A 17,332-nucleotide genomic window follows, 5' to 3' on the forward strand; every position below is an offset into this window, starting at 1 on the left:
TTTGAGTCCCAGTGCAAAAGGTGCAGATAATGTAAACTCTTACCTGATTTGGGTAATACTCTCGCTTTCCCCTTCCTTTCTATCTGATACCCAAACCTACAGAAAATTCTTCTCAGGCATTCTTTCTATTCAAGCAGAATTATCAGGGGAGCACATCACTCAAGTGTTTAGAGAATGGCTTTTCTAGTCAAAGCTGGCATATGTGTTCTCCTTTATACCTCTTTCTGATCATACTAACTGCAATATTTCTCAGGATTGGAGCAGTGAAGAGAGACAGAATACTGTGCTAAGTCCTACTGTGCAGATAGCTGGGGAAATTGTCTTTGGAGATGAGTACTTCTTGCTAGTTTTTGTTCTTAGAAAATAAGCATTTGCATGTACTTCATATTAATGCAAGGAAGAAATGCATTGGAAAGCTGATGGGGGATGCTTTTGGACAGCTTTCATGTTCTCTGTCCTGATTTTGATCACCTACTGCAGCTAAAAAAAAAAAAAAATCTTTGAAATTTATGGCCATTCCAGGTAAAAGAAACGATGTGAGTAGACAGAGGCACTGCACTGGCTCAGCTTCTTATTTTGGTTTATTCTAGATGTATTCCCTTAAAGCATGAGTTGGTGCTATCTGCTAGCCTTTATTAGGGCTAAATAGAGTGCTGAAAACATAGAATTAATTTCATCTTAAAGTAAAATGCATTTTTATGTTCCTATGTGAAAAATACCATCAAAATACAGTAACTTTTGAAGATCTACAGCAGGTGGGCACACAAATGGTTTAGTTTGTCTGGACTGATGATGTGTATGGTACTGCAAGTATTTGAAGTGTGTAATAGTTGAGGATCAAGTTCTGCCTGCTTGATGAAGTGGCAGTTGGTTAAACTGGGCAGAATAACCGCATTGCATTTAAATGAGGAAGCCTCCTGACATCCATGTTTAAGACTTCAACAGTAAAGTCTGTTAGGAATAGAGAATGTTGCAGATAATGATATCTTATTGCTAGTTATCTGAAATGCTACATTTGAATGCAATATAGGATGGCCTTTCACTATCTTGAATATAGCTAAGATGACCTAAAATAAATTTTGCTTCTTGCCATCTTTGCTGTTGCATCAATGGGGATTTAGAAATGTGTATTAAATTGTTTGGGCAGTAACGTTCTGGTCCTGCTCAGTGAGTGAAGTGGTGTTCAGTAGTTCTTTGCATCCATAGCTGCTTTGTGAGTGATTTTCTGGCAGTACCAGGGGTTTACTGTGTGTAAGGCAAACAGCAGCATCTGGCTTTTTATGATCTGTTGGCAGTGGCTGAGGAAGGAAAAACTATGCCAAATACTGGAGTAAGCATCAGAGCTCAAGGGCATGCTACTAGTTCTTGCACACCATAGGGCCACATACTAACATAATTAGCTTTACGTGTCCTGCAAATATTTCTGACATGCAGACAATCCAAAAGCATGCATATATTTATCGACAGCTAAGCAATCATTTGCCCTGGGAGTGGAATCTACTTAAAAAAAAAAAAAAAAAAAAAAAAAGTGACTTCAGTAAGTCTGTAAGTCTTCTTATCTGCCTGTGTGCACTTATGCATTATACTACTAAATAAGCAAAGAAATCAGAGCACTAATGTGGAGTTTAAATGCTTGTTAAAGCAGTGTACAATAATACAAAGTTCTTATGAAGGCACAGGAGCAGAGTGTTTCCAGTCTTTCAAATTACATAGCAGAGGGGTAGTGTAACCCCCATTATGGCAAAAGATTGATTTGTATTTTCTGCACGGGGTCAGTGTCCAATAGAAGATCCAGTCAAGAGATTTTTCTCGAGTGTATGAACAGAAAGCTAACTAAAGGTGCAGCTTGCAACCAAAGCAAGCCATATGTCAAAGGACATATGAGAGTTTTCAGGAATACTGAAACTATGGGAAGGAGTTGTTTTTTCCTGTCAAATCTATTCTTGTCCTTTTATATTTGTATATAGTGGTATCATCCACTGTCAGTACTAAATGTTAACTTTCACTGTCAGATATACATGCAATTCCAGAAGTAAATAGTGAATTTAGAATTTGGCTTCCCAGATATTTAATTAAAAAAACCACGGTCCTAGTATGTTATTGATCAGACTGAATATTCAGAGTGCAAATACAAACACTCCCAGGAAGATGACGTTCTCTCCCTTTGTTACTGTGGGAGGGTTGATTAGTCAGCATTCTTTGTGGTATTGATCATGTGTACATAGTAGGCAAATTTTCTAGTTCTGTAACTTCTCTAATACAGTTGTATTCAACCGCATCTTTCCAGTGTTCAGAAACTTTTTAAATTAGAAAATTGTTCTTGTCACCCATTCCTTTTTTGTTGGTTTGTATCATCCTTTTGTCTTCTTTCTCTTTATTATCCTCTTATTCAGAGATGTTTTGTGACTTGCAATGATTTGTCTCATTTTTATTGCTGATCCTCTTCAGCTCATTTTAAAAATGTTGTCTGCAGTTCAGACATTATTGCAATTTTAAAGGTCTGGCATGCAGCATGTGACAGCTCTCAGAACTGTTGCACATCAGTTCATAGTTATTTGTATACTTCTGGATGCTGGATGATATTTGTGTTTATTGTCATCCCTTTTTGAGGAGGAAACAAGATGTCACTGTTCTCAAGTATGTTATGCATTTGAACACTAAAATAAAATGGGGTATGTAGGGAGACTTCTTTGTGTGATAACAGTATGGATGTGGTCTTAATGCTTTTTTGACAGTGTGATTCAGTATTTAAGGTAACATGAAAATTGATTCCAGTCAGTTTATATTGATTACAGTCAGCTTATAGGTCTTCTACTGAGACAGGTAATTCTGGTCCCATCACAGGATGGTTCAAAAGCTGAAACAATGGTATAACTTTTGCCCATTTATACATCTGTTATTTCTTCTTTACAATAGGAGCATGAATCTGAAGGTGGGAGAACCCCACTAATGAAGGCTGCACGAGCTGGTCACTTATGCACTGTGCAATTCCTTATTAGCAAAGGTAAAATACTAGTTTAAGTAACTAATTTAAAAACTTAAAATACCACTTTACAATTCTGTATGTTTGTGATCCTTCTTCAAAATTAATCTGGTTATGTGTATATGAGCATTTGTCAAACCGTTAAGGGTTTTTTGAATTTCATTTAGTTCATGATACAATAAATCACAAAATATTTTGCTAGTTACTTTTCCTACTCTGTTGTATAGAGTAATAGATAGGTTTGAAGTACAGCAAATATTTTCAGTTTCTTAAAAAAAGCACTCCCTCCTTCAGAAAAAACACATCAAGTACTGTCTGAAACAGTAAAAATTGCACCGTGTAGTGATACTGATAAGTGCTTAGAAGGAAAATTTAAAAGTTGTGCTTTGTACACCATAAATGTTCCCTCTCTCACCACTTACAAGGCCCACTGTTACTGTCACTACTGCCTTGTCTTTATAAGATGAGGAGGATGATGTGTAGAAGCCACCAGTTATTCAAAATACCTTGCTTTTACCCCAGAAGTGTGTATGAATTAGGAAGATTAGAAGACAAAACTTTATCTCTATTCCAGAAAATACCATTCTCATTGATACTTTGTTTTAAAAAGAATTTCCTTGTGTTTAATTCTGAGATCTTCTCTTTATAGGTGCCAATGTTAACAGGGCTACAGCTAATAATGACCACACGGTGGTGTCACTGGCATGTGCAGGAGGCCACCTGGCAGTTGTTGAGCTCCTTCTGGCTCACGGTGCAGATCCTACTCATCGGCTCAAGGTAATCACTTAAAACTATGCATTTATCATAGGTACTGAAAGAACCACGTAGTTGATTTAATGGATTAGTAAATGTGCAATTTTGAAATGGTCTAATTCGTATCTTATGTGCTATACCAGGTAGCAAAATTAATCTTCTGGCTTTTTATTTCCAAAATCTCATTTCAGGATGGCTCAACAATGCTCATTGAAGCTGCCAAAGGAGGACATACAAATGTTGTTTCTTACTTGCTGGATTACCCAAACAATGTTTTGTCAGTTCCTGCAGCAGACTTGTCTCAGCTCACACCTCCATCTCAGGATCAGTCTCAGGTAAAGCATAAGGAATTTTTTTAAAATATCATCATGAATGTTGCAAAGAAGCACTTCCTTAGTAGTTCACATCTAAATTAACTTCAGAAGTTAACATATACAGTGGAAAGAATTAAACAAAGTCTACACACTTGAAAATGGTACAGTGAGAAAGTTGATTGGTATTATCTGCAGTGTCCTAAAGAGTGCATGAACTTTGTTCCCTTTTCTGCTCCTTAGACGGGATAGTCTCAAACCTAGTATCTCAAAAGAATATTATTTTCTTGGTTGCGTTTGCTTAGTATTTTGTTTCAACAGTTCTAAACCCTTGTGACAGCACCCCTCAGATGTTGTTGCTGATTTTGCTTGTTATATGAAAGAAAATATATTGTGTAAATTTAAAATTCTGCAGGCTGGAGAGGTAGCTTTCCAGTGGAGTTAGTCAATTAAAAAAAGCCTAAAGATGTTAGCAGTTTTCCAGCCTAGAATTTTGTGAAGAGTAATATAGTTAAATTTCACATGTTATCCACAATAAAATAGCATGGCACAGATCATACCAAGAGGTAGCATAGCATACACGGTTTGGGAAGAGTGGAATGGAGGTCTGCTGTAGAAATGTATCTTTGTATTAACGCTTCAAGATCTGGTCCATTCAAAAGTTTTTTTTTTATCTGAGTGTGTGTCTGTGGCTTTGCTTTAAGGTTCCACGTGTACCGGTGCATACACTTGCGATGGTTGTACCTCCCCAGGAACCTGACAGAACCCCTCAAGAGAACTCGCCACCTCTCTTGGGAGTGGTGAAAGGTTAGTATGTAGCCATTCGGAGAATATATGCGATTTGGAAACTGATAGGCTGGGGACAATTTTATTAGGGCTTATGCATAGTATAGTCCACTCCATCAATTCTTGAACACCTCTAATGAAGTATAACTTAAAAGTATTTTATGTAGTGCATAGTTTTTGCTTATTTTCTTGTCTTCTACAGTATAGTAACACCTGGTTATTCTAATTTTATTATGCTTATTCTAATTTATTAGACTTATGCTTATTCTAATTTTTTTGGAAGAACATTATTATGGTAACTGCCATAGTGCAGACTGATAAAAAACATGAATAAACTCTAGGTGTGGTGTTAACTTTTTAATATTGTACATTGGTCATCTAGAATAGTTGCAACTAGTATCCATGAACTTACTATATCAACTTTTTTTCTGTTCCTACAGTAGCAATGCAAACATGTTGGCACTGTAAAATGCCAACACAGATCTACTTACAGGAGAATTTTTCTTGTATTAGTAATAGTACTCTTGTAAGTAATCATAACATCAGGGTTTTTGCTTTGAACATAGTTGAACTGACTGATTAAAACTATTTGCAGTCATTAAATGGCAAATTTAGCAGTTCGTTTCCAGCTATGGATTCTGTAACAAATTTCTTCGTGTCTGCCAAGTCAGCTCAGAAAAAGAAGCAGATTGTCAGGTTACAAACTGCAGCTCCTAATGACGTACAGTTTTGGACAGGGATATTAAATATTATAGTATCCAAAGCTCTATTAGCTAGCTTTACTTAATTCCTTTATTCTGGAAGTGCTCAGTGTTTCCTACAACAACAAAAAAAACAGGGGCACAAATGAAGAGAGGGAAAAAAATGTGTACCTCATGGTGTTTAAGTGTGCAGCTGTGACTCTCTCCATGCATATATGCCATGTGTGTGACTTCTCAAATGCAGTTATTGTATCATTTTCCTAGGATGTGCAACACTTGATATTTTGGATTTCATAAAAAACGAGTACCAAACAAATGAAAAGAATATACAACTTCTGGTTCAAATCAAACAGCAAAAAGCTATATTACCAGCATGTGTGCCCTTACAATTAAATAACTATTAGTATTGTGAAGTGTGTTAGTGTTCTGGAAGTACATTTTGTGATGCATGGGAATCAGAGAGATTGGCTGATACTGGATCAGAAGACTAAAGTTATAAGCTTATAAGTCTCATGTTATTTAATCAAATTATGAAAAGTAAATAGTTGATTGTAGTTTAAGAAATAACTCTCATTTAAAAAAAAAAACCCACCTTATTGCAAATGTCAGCACATATTTTAGGCATGTTTTTAGCAGTACCGAGTTGTTGGAACTGGCACAGAGATCTAGTTGTTCTCAGTGTTTCAGGACATGCTTCATGCTTGTCAGTGAAACTAATCTGTGATGTGTAGCAATCAGAAATGTGTCACTGGGCTGATGAAGCATTCCTGAAAACTTTGTGTGCAAAGCTCTTATGTATCTCTGATTTTTAGGGGAAAAATGGTATTTTTGTGATAAACATTGTGTGATCATTGTTGTGAAACCACTCTGCTACTTCAGCTGCAATAGAGCTAGTGTTCTTTGCTGAACTTCCATTCTTAACTTGATACACATGTGGCTTTAACATACCATACTTTCATTGTTAGACTTCTTGGGAGATGAGGGGGAAAAGAAGGTGCAAATAAAGGTGTGTTCATTATTTCCATGGGTGGGGGAGAAGCAGTCCTAAGTTCTTATGTAACAAAATTGTTTATCCTGGGGAAGACAAATTTCTTGCCTTCACAGTTAGAAGTAGCCCCCCCCGAGTTTTTGTATAAACTCTTAACTACCTGGAGGAAGGAGAGGAGCACCTAGCCTTCTTAACCTCAGCACAGTCTGGTTTTTAAGGACCTGGATTAGTTTTGCAAGAAATGCAATAGTAACAACTTGTTTCCTGAAGTGTTCTTGGCAAGTCGAGTGTAAAACTAGAATATGCTTGTATGTTATTGTTATGATTCAAATATGGTGTGAGGTTTTTCAAGACGAATTTATGGTCTAATTTTGAATTACATTATTATTCTTCAGTAAAATAAGAAGGTGTATGGAATAGTTGCCAGTTGAATAATTATTTTGGCAAAGGATTTAATATCAATGTTTAGCAACTGAAAAGAGAAACATTTCGGAGCTGACAATGGATCTAGAGAGACTCAGGTAAAGGTGATACGCAAAGATGGTAACCTCCTGAAGAGCTGAAGAAAAATCAAGCGAAAGACGCAGAATTAATTCACAGGACTGAACAGGCCTCAACTCTTACGTGCTTAGAAAGGATTGTTTTCAGTGCTCTATGTTTAGCATGTGTCTGTTGTGTCCATGGATAAGTGAAATCCCAGTGAAGTTCAGCTCTTTGTGCTTTCGTGGGGAGAGGCAGGAGATCCCTTCCTTAGTGTTTTGTACTTGCTGCTGCCCTTGCTTGAACACGGTTAGGATTGCTCACCAACCAGCAGCAATTCTGATGCAGCCGCTCAACACAGAGAGTCTTTGGCTAGAAAAAACAAATGTGCTATTTCTGCAGGACCAGAGGGGGTCTCCTGCTTTACACTGTGAGGGGTGTAAAGTGCAGTGGCTATGATGCAGCTCCAAGTGCCCCTGCAATCTGGTTCCCTGGGGTGAGGGGATCTCAGTACCCAGCACATGAAATGATCAAAAGGAATGCTGTTGGATTTGTTCAGGAAATCCTGGTGTAATAGTATTGCTGTTGATAATCTTGTCTAGTTTGTAAATGCAAGCTGATGTTTAATAAGAGTGGGATCTGAAGCTCCCAGCTGTGTTTGTGATTCTGCCTTAGTCTCTCGCAGAGCATGCCTGATGGGCGCAGTGGCTTGAACCCACAACATTTTTTTAGAACGTTATTGAAAAACAACATGCTATTTCAACAAGGGGATGCTCAGGAAGCCTGTGGAAAGCTGCAGGATTGTTTTTTTTATTCAAAATATTTGAACTATGTAAAGTGGTTTTAAACATGTCAAAATTTAAAGTAGTCTATTTTTGGAGGCTGAGGTATCAGTTATTTTGTAAGTTTTTCTCCAGATTTTTTTTACTTCATAGCTAATGTTAAATTGTGCTTAGAGATTAACTAATTGACTAACTGAGTGCTTAAAACCTATCAACATGCTGTCATTAGACTTCTCCACTGCTGTTTTTAAGTGGGCAGTAACTTGCAGTGTTTCTCATTTGGGGTGCAAGTTTTTTTAGAATTCCACAAGACCTAATAGACTTACATTATTCACGTGAAAGCTGCCCACATGTGCCTTTGATCTCTGGGAAGGAGACCAGAGTTCCCTGTAAGTTGAGTAGGATTTTTGGAATCTGTAAGGTTTTTAAGTTAGACCTTCAATATACGGTATCCCCTGTATCCCCGTGCTAAATCTAACAGGCTTGGAGAAATGAAAGAAAACAAACTCCACGTAGCTTCAATAGCTACAAATTCAATAAGTATTTTTTACTCCAATATCTGACTTTTATGCCTAGTACTGAGTTACATACTGGCAGAGATCTCATACGTTGTGTGATTTAATTGAAATAGGGGCCAGGTTAACAGTAGAACTAGAAAGATTATATTGTTCTCATTGAGGTGAAAGCATTAAAAAACCACGCTAATATTCTTGCTTTTTCATTCTGACTCCTTTCAGACTTCTCTGCTGCACAGTCCAGCTTGTTGTTTCATGTGCTTTCATCATCTTGTGATTAGCTCTTGCCATTTCCTCCATATTTTCTGCCTGGGTCAGCAGCTGACCCAGTTATCCAGGAGGAGTTACCAAGTGAAATGTAACAGTTCATGCCTCGTGGCTTTCTAACTTCACTACTGCTTTCTTAGTAGAGTTAAAGACTTGTTATTCTTTTATGCGAATCTTTAGCAGTGCAGGCAGATGATCAAAAAACAAGACACATGTAGGTCCCCAAGAGCGCAAGCGTATAAAAATCTTTTCAGTGGTTTGTGAAATTCTGCAGGTGCTCTTCAGTCACCTGCTTGCCACCAACTAATTTAATTACATCTTAGCAATTTTCCAGTTAGATACTGTCAAGCTACCAGAGGAAACTTGGTAAGAAGACTAAGATTGGAAAATAACTCAAATTTTTGAATGTCAGAAACTTGAGTTAAGTTTGGCTTGGTTTCAGCCATGTAACTATAGCCTGTTGGGTATCATTGCACCTATTCCCTGCAAGTTTTCTATAGAAACAGCTGCAGGAGTGATAAAGATTGGCAAAAATACTGCATGGTTTGCAGGAGGAACATAGTGAAAATACAAACTCGTCTGATCATTCAGCCCTCCACAAATCGTCTTGTTCTTTATAAAGAAGAATTAAGTAGGTATTAAAAACAATGTAGCAGATGAATTTACTTGGGAAAAGTAGGATTTTTTTTTGGTTGCTCAATTAGCCAGATTATATAATATTGTACTTTGCATTTGTGTGCATATGGATTGACTGATTGTTTCGCCAGGTTCTTAGAGCTGAATTTCTTAGTGATATGAATTAGTTAAACACAGAATTTTCACGAAAATTCAATATTGAGCTCATCTTATTTCTGTTGATGAGGCTGGTGAATTTTAATTGCAGACTGCAAGTCTAACTCTTGTCTTCTGAGTGAAATCAGATTTTTAAAAACCCCTAAAGTGCAAGAACAGTGGACAAGCAATTCTGTTAACAAAGCACAAAGATCTTAGTATGGATTTATGCTTCCTGACACCTGCCTTTTGTGAAGTGAGGAACAGACTGAATCTGTTCTTTTAGGTTGATTGTTTTGTGTTGGTGGGGGTGGTGGTGTTTGTTTTTGTTTGGGTGGTTTTTTTGTTGTTGTTGTTGGTTTTTTGTTTTGTTTTTTAAAGTTCTAGGTAATATTACCTATCAGGGATGACATGGTGATTAATACATATTTATATACTAGGTATTGGTTCCAGCAGAGAAGATACATTTGAATGTACAAATGTGTATCACACAGTTGACTTTTTTTCTTGCTGTCATTTTTTTTATGCTGGAAAAATCTGTTGGAATTTAACTGTTTGGATTTGCATCGGGTTTTTTTTTTTCCCCTTTTAACAACTCTAGAAATTAAGGAGCTGTCAACAAGTCCCAGAATTTCATCTAATAAAAAGTAAAGTATAGTATGATTGTTTCAGGTGGTGGCCAAGATGAAAACCACTAAGCTGAAATGCAAGTTGTGTTGACAGGAACTTCCTGAAGAGTATAATGGATTGTAAAAACAAACCTTTGGTCTTTTTAATTTTCTGAAAAGACCTTAAAAATAGTGATTTTTCTTAAACTTTTGTTGCTTGCTCTAAAATACAACGAATGTCTGTCCTTGCTAATTCAGCAGTTAGTGCTTTTAGGGTAAGATCTGAACTAGGCTTCATTTATGTAAGAAAATTAGTTATCTACTTCATGTTTCTCAGGCACTTCTCAGTCCTCAGACTTGCAGAGGACAGTGCAAGTACCTGCCTATGCTACTACTGTAAAGTATGAGGCTGTCATTTGGGTGTTAACAAATGTAGATGTTACGTCTAATAACAATGTCATTGGGGTCAATAAGCTAGTTTTAGGTAGGTTTTTTTTAGACCAGTAGCATTTCACCTGTGCTGCTCTATTCATTGTGAAAGGGCATATAAATTACTTCTTTCTTGGGAGAAGACGACATCCTATGGATTAGAAGTCAGGGCTAGAAGAGCAAGTTCCTCAAGAACCATAAGCACTCAGGAAGAAAGACTGTATCAGACTTGTTTGTAGGCAGCAACCCTACAACGAGTGAATGTGTTTTAAGCAAATTTAGAAGAGTTTAATTGCATAGGAGAGCCACCTGAGGACTATAAATATGAAGGTTATTTTTCCAAACTCTTGCTCACAGCGTCTAGGACCATTAAATGTTCCTTGCAGCCAGAAGGCATTAAAAACTGGTAATGGTGTCCTCCCTGCATATTATTGGGTGCTCAAGAGATGAGGAATGGTGCTTGGGGGAGGCTCATCTGGGTGAATGGATTATTGCAACTCAGGTACTTAGGAGATTATCTACAGTGTACGGCAGAAGTACAGGAGATTTCCATAGGAAACATTTACCTCTCATTTACTGGAGAGAATAAGACGTCAGAGAAATGGATGGGAAGCTATGTTTGTGCAGAGTAGGCCTTACCCCAAGTTGTGTGTGTTGGTCAAAAAACTGGCTGAAGCCATGTGCATGCTTTGCAGGAATGGTGGTGAAGGCTGAGTTGGTCAGGTTAGGGACCAGAACCTGTGGGAATACGGAAATATAAATAAAAGAGCAATTGGTGCTACTGTTCACATAATAAATTGGGAAACTGTTGTTTCCTTACTCTGAGGCTTTCCTGGCGTGCCCATAACCACTCTGGGTTTTCTGTCAACTGAACAATTCTTTGTCCTGTAATCATCATTACCTGATGGCGGGTGGTATTTGTGTAGCAACATCTGGATTTCATTGATCTTCAGTCTTCATTTCATACTAAACGAATCTTCTAAAAGTGGCCAAAACAGTTGCTTTAGAGGCTAGATTGACTACTTAATATTGCAAGGTTTAATTTTGTAGGAGTTGGTTGTGTAGAAGATTGCTCCACCAAAAAGAAAAACGTACAAAATAAATAAAAAAAAAAAGTTGAAGTAATTATGATCTGGCCTATGATTGGATTTTTAAGTCTTACTGCACTTAGGTATTTCAAAAGTGAAAGTATAAAGTAGTGTCTTGTTCATAATTATTTACTAAAATGGGCACAGTATTTTTCAGGATATTGTAATATAGAAGAGATTTGGATAAAACAGGAAATTGCTACTTTTAAATACTTCCAGCGTTATAATATTATATTACAATGCTTACATATTTAAAGCTACCGACAGCGTCTTCTCCAACTCTGTTTTGAACTGGCTGTTCAGGTGTGCACGTCAGGTTTAGCAGATCTTTCTTCCTACCCCTTGTCCTCTTCCAGTATCCCCAAGATTACAGGTTGCAACTATTTCTGGCATGGAAAGGGTGATCTGGAACCTGAAAAGTGGCCCTGCTAACTAATTAGAAGCTGATTAAAGTAAATCTCCACACCTCTCCTGGAACTTGAGAGCCCAGCTCTTCACTTGCTGGTTTCCTAGTGCCTGTGTTCAGAAACTGTCCCAACTTTCCCTGGTCAGTCCAGGTCTGAGCTGCTGTCTGGGGAGCACTGCCTGCTGTGAGACCAGCCTTGGCTCCTCTAACGAGTCCAGGTCTTGATACGAGGCTGTACTTCTCTTTACTTTCTCTTGTGCTTGTAGAAAAGTTTTCCTATGACATGCATGTTTTCTCCTCAGGTGGTACTTAATTGAGAGGGACAATATTGGTACTTTATTGTTCGGGGGCTCTTTGAATGGCAGTTTTTCTTTCCTACAGAATGATGGAAGCTGTCCAGAGCTGCCAGGTCATGGGAATGCTTTGTGTTAGGATGGAAATGATAGATATGGTAACCTTAGGAACAACATTAAACAAAGCAGTGCAAAGGGTTTCCATCTTAGTCATGTCTCCAAGGCAAGGTTAATTTGCAGTTAGGTTACTATAATGTTTCTGCTTAGTTTCAAAAGACACCAATTGACTTTTATTAGTTTCTAACAAAGATAGACACAAGCATTTCAGAAATTTTTGGTGAGTACAAATCCATTTTTCAGGAGTGGTTTGCAAAACTTATAATGAAAGTCACACTTTTTAAAATGAAAGGATAACTATGTAAACCCTAAGTATACTACAAAGCCAAATAGCCAGCAGCTTATAGCAGGCTTGAGCTAAATATCCACCACCCAGCACAAAGCAAGTTATTGCTAAACTTCAGTCAAATTCTGTATTGTCTTCCGAGAAATTGTCTTGGGACTCACTTATGGTTCAGAGACAAAATAGTAGTGGTTGGAATAGGTATTCAGCTGGAACTACTGACCTGTACAAGGCAGCTATGTAAAGTACTGAGCTGGAGAAAGAGCTTGCTGAAGGGTGTCTACAGTGTTTGTGGGATGCTGGGGTATTTCCTGGGGTTATTAAAATTTTTGTTGTTTCCCTTAAACTTAGATATAGTTTGCTTTCACTCCAGAGAGTCTCTGGTGAAGGTATTCAACGCAGAGTTGGTTCAATTCTATTTTCATATTTGTTTTTTCTCTTTATAAGAGAAAATTCTCACATTTGTTTGCTTTTTCAATTAGTTCCTCAAAAAAAGATTCATTTCAGAGTGGAGTGTATGTGACAGCAATGCAAAATGAAGTCACTTGTGAATTAGTATTTTGGTGAAGGAAGGCCCAGAGAGAAATAAATCAGCGTTTTAGGAAAATTAATCCTTCCAGAGATAATGACTGATCTGGGACTTGGTTCTTGCATCCAGATTTTCTCTTAACTCTGTGATGTTTAGGTAACTTTATTAAGCCGTGGCTCAAACTGTACATAATTTTAATTCCCCTTTTAATGATTAATTGTATGAGTCTGCTTTGTAAATATCCAAGTTTGTTTTTGTTTTTTAAAGCTACATATATTACTGTTTGGGTATAGCAAATGAGTGTTAGTGCAGAAAATTATTTGATCAGGCTAAACCCTTCCACATTCTTAATTAAAGTTTCTTACACTGAAGTCATAAATAAAATTTCATCACTTAATAGATTCCTATTAGCAAGATCTGACCAAAGGTTTCACAGACGTGGCTTTTGGGAAGCAGCCTTGGGTTGCTGGAAGGCAGTGAGCACTCACAGAAAGCGCTGCCCTGGCTTGGTGTTCCTTGCTAGATTCGTGTTGAAGATTATTTTTTAAGTCTTAATAGTGAGCAGAATTGTTAATTTGTTACTGGAGAGAGGGAGGCAAGCAAGCTCTTAATTTTGTCTTAGAACTTTTAAAAAGGTGCTAAGGCTTCAAAATGTATTTGTATATGTTCAGCTTGCACTGGCAGGATTCTGTTTGTAATGTAAAGGTGGAATGCTATAGTGTTTGGAGAAATACTAGTTCAAAATATGATCTTACTGTAGAGTTAGTCTTCTCTCAAATATAGACTACCTTTTCTTGTAACCTTGTTGTTGGAAGTTAGCCTCTGGAAAATAGTCCTAGTTTAATTGCTCTGTATACCAGAACAACTTTGGGAACTCAGTAAATTATTTAAATTGCCTTGCTCTTCTTGCTGATTTCACTTCCCAGATGCATTGTCATGTATGTCAAACCATAAAGGTTCTTATTCCTTAAGATTAAAATAGCTGTGTTCAAAGGGATATTAGGATCAATATTGAAAATTCCAGCTATATGCTTTGTCCTTTCTTGTCTTAACATGGAGTGTAGGGTTTACCTTTCTATGGTAAACAGATGTGCAGTGTTAGTTGTAAAGATTTTTTTTTTTTTTTTTCTTGGTGGGTGAGAGGGGAGGTTTGGGGTATCTTCAGCATGGCATTTTTTCAAACATTTTTCATGTGCTTAGGTGCATCCAAGCAGAAGTCAAGTTCCCTGCAGGTAGCAGATAAGGACCTACTGCCACCTTTTCACCCATACCAGCCTTTGGAATGCATAGTAGAAGAGACTGAAGGCAAGCTGAATGAACTTGGACAGAGAATTAGTGCTATTGAAAAAGCACAACTTAAATCATTGGAATTAATTCAAGGCGAACCTTTAAATAAAGATAAGATTGAAGAACTTAAAAAGAACAGAGAAGAACAAGTACAGAAGAAGAAGAAAATATTGAAGGAGCTGCAGAAGGTGGAAAGGCAGTTGCAGATGAAAACCCAACAGCAGTTTACCAAAGAATATTTGGAGACCAAAGGTCAGACAGACACACCACTTCCCCTGCAGCAGCAGTGCCCACTTACAGAGGTCTTCCCAGAGGTGGAAGCCGATAAGGGTCTGCCAGAGGATAACTTTTCAGGGTTACCTCAGGTTGACACAATTTTGTCTAAAGATGACGAGCAACAACAGTCTCCACCACCTGCTGAACCAATAGAGTTTGTCCCTATCCAGCCTTTGCCAGCACCGCAATGTAATTTTTCTGGTAATTTAGGTTATAATGGGACAGAGTCTCTTGAACTTCAGAAAGCATTAGGGAATCAGCAGAATGTAGGACAGCAGCAGCAAATTGCTGGGCAGGGGCTCTTAGTTCACGAACCAGACGGATTAATGGTTGCCACTCCAGCACAGACGCTTACCGACACTCTTGATGACCTAATAGCAGGTGGGTTAAGAAATATACCTATTTTTGCATTAATTTGTGTGCTCAGTTTCCCTCTCTCTCCTTCCCTCCAAAAACATCTTGGGAATTTCCAATTTGGGAATACTTGCTTAAGAATAAAGTTCCTGATTAGTGCTATTAATCCTAACAGTGACTTCCAATTCTAACATGAGACTTTAAAATATCTTTTTTCCAAAGTGCAAAACTTCCTGTACTGGAGACCTGTTTTAGCCCCTTTGGCCTCATCTTTTTCTGTGCTTCTTTAAAAAGCCTTGTCATGATTGATTAGTAGTGCCCATTAGGAAACGTGAAAGCGTGACAGTTTTGTATCTTCTGTAGAATTTTCTATACAGGCTTATATATACATCAGTGACTTTCTTCAGTGTAGTAGCCATCTCTAGAAAAAGCCAAATTACTGTCACTTGTATGGACAAATGCGTCCCTCCCCTTGCTGCTCAAGGTGTTGCTACGGTTTAAACACAACCTGGAATCTGTGCACAACCGCTCAGTTCTGTAATGGCTTATGTTTTCATAATACCCTCTAAACCCTGGTTGTTGTACAGGAATATCTGCTTGTTAGATATAACATATGGCAAAAATGTGTCCTGTTATCTGGATGAAAAGCAAAAATCCAAACATCCTTCCACTTGTGAAGGATGTGAAGAGGAATGGAAGTTCCCACACATTGGGTTGTGTGAGTCCCCTTGTGGAAAAAGAGGTGTCGTTTTGGTTGACTTCATTTCATGGATCTGACTAGGATTGATGTTTGCTGCTGGAGGTACGTAGGATATAGCCAGTGCTGTTTGGTCTGTAGTGTTTTTTGTTTTTTTTTTTTTTTTTTTTTTAATTCAGTGTTTTTCAATGTTTCTTTGTACCTTGTGTCTGTCCCCTCAGCCCTTATTTTCCTGTCTCACTCCCCCCACCCCTGTGCGCCGGCTTCATAGTCACTGCCCTGTCCTCTTAAGTTCATCTTAAGGTTGTAGAAATGTGTGGTAAGACCTTTTGCCAGCCATTCCTGTGAACTTTTAGAATGATAGTTGCATCAAGCTCATGCAAGTCGAGACTACTTGCAGCCTCCCATGGAAACCATAGTTGGTGGAATAGTGTGATGCGTTGTACCAGCTCTCTTCAGCTTTACAGTGTAATTCGAATAAATCCTCTTGTATTGAGAATCAGTCTTAGTTCCCCCTTTTCTGGCATGGCATGCCTTCCTCTCCCACTCTATGGTGCTCTTCAGAGTATTCAGCCAACATTAAAACAAAAATACAATTGGATTATTCTTGATTTTTATTACTCAAGATTTAGTACTGGAGTGTGTGACGAGGAAAATTTGAATGGTTAATGCAAAACATGATCAACAAGGGCTTAATCTTTGGAGTAGTTCCTGTTGCTGACAGTTTAACATATCTAGCACAAGACCATGTAGTATATACCCTTTCATGGTTAGCAGTTGCGTATTACATCCAAAATATTCAGTGCACCTGAAATGAAAAACTGCTGCAGTGAGCTGAGTGCGAGAACTGTGCTGTTTGAAAAGATTGCAAACAACCAGAAAAACTTTATCTTAAAAATAATTTTAAAAAACCCTTGAATAGACACTGGTTCATTTTCTGAAACTGTTTACTGTTTTTGGAAAGTAATTAAAGACATTTTTTGCTAAGAAATGAGATTTATTAATTTCAAAAATAATACAAATAGCATGCTCTTCTACAGCTATTAGAAACTATATTTACAGAAATGCGACTCAAGGAAACTTTAGCTGTCCAGTTCCAGAGGCTCCTGCAAAAATGTATTGATGTTCCTTTACTGAAATATATTTTCTTCTGAAATTCATGTTTGTTTTATTTCCCTCCCCCCAAAAAATTGTTGGAAGAGAATTAGATATTTTGCTCACTTTTTAAATCCAGACTGTGGAAAAGTGACCCCTGTGTAAATTATAATCCTACTATCTCAAATTTATGTACATTTAAAAACAAACTGTAAATCTACCTACTCATACTGCAAACGCTTTGATCCATATTTAAAATGCACTTGACCTTTTTCCACAAACTTGTCCATTAGTCCTTAATTTTGGAAAGAAATTTTGAGCAATAGAAATTATGAGAACTGATTTTTACATGCGTGCTGCAGATGCCAGGTAAAATTAAGGGGCTTGTGGCTTGTGCCTTGTGCGTGGGAAGTCTGTCTCTTAGAGAAGTTAGTCTCGCACTCGGGTGTTAGTCTCTTAGTCTTGCACTTGGGTGCGCTGAAGAAGTGTCTCCCTTGATTGTGGTACCACTGGTGGAGCTGCAGTAGTGGTGG

The 17,332-nt window shown here is 37.7% G+C and overlaps 1 protein-coding gene across 14 annotated transcripts in view; it reads left to right on the plus strand.

Moving 5' to 3' along the window:
- Positions 1-17,332, plus strand: part of ANKHD1 (ankyrin repeat and KH domain containing 1) — a 118,646-nt gene that overhangs the window by 64,449 nt on the left and 36,865 nt on the right. For 11 of the 14 annotated variants that reach the window (XM_075510207.1, XM_075510208.1, XM_075510203.1 and 8 more), the window contains 5 exons: positions 2,917-3,004; positions 3,633-3,760; positions 3,928-4,071; positions 4,752-4,854; positions 14,291-15,034. In XM_075510207.1, the coding sequence (XP_075366322.1) occupies positions 2,917-3,004; positions 3,633-3,760; positions 3,928-4,071; positions 4,752-4,854; positions 14,291-15,034 (1,207 nt within the window). The remainder of the gene's footprint in view (positions 1-2,916; positions 3,005-3,632; positions 3,761-3,927; positions 4,072-4,751; positions 4,855-14,290; positions 15,035-17,332) is intronic. The other 3 variants (XM_075510214.1, XM_075510209.1, XM_075510211.1) reach the window with 1 other exon arrangement.

The sequence above is a fragment of the Mycteria americana genome, chromosome 8 (genome assembly GCF_035582795.1).
Source record: "Mycteria americana isolate JAX WOST 10 ecotype Jacksonville Zoo and Gardens chromosome 8, USCA_MyAme_1.0, whole genome shotgun sequence".
Taxonomy (NCBI): domain Eukaryota; kingdom Metazoa; phylum Chordata; class Aves; order Ciconiiformes; family Ciconiidae; genus Mycteria; species Mycteria americana.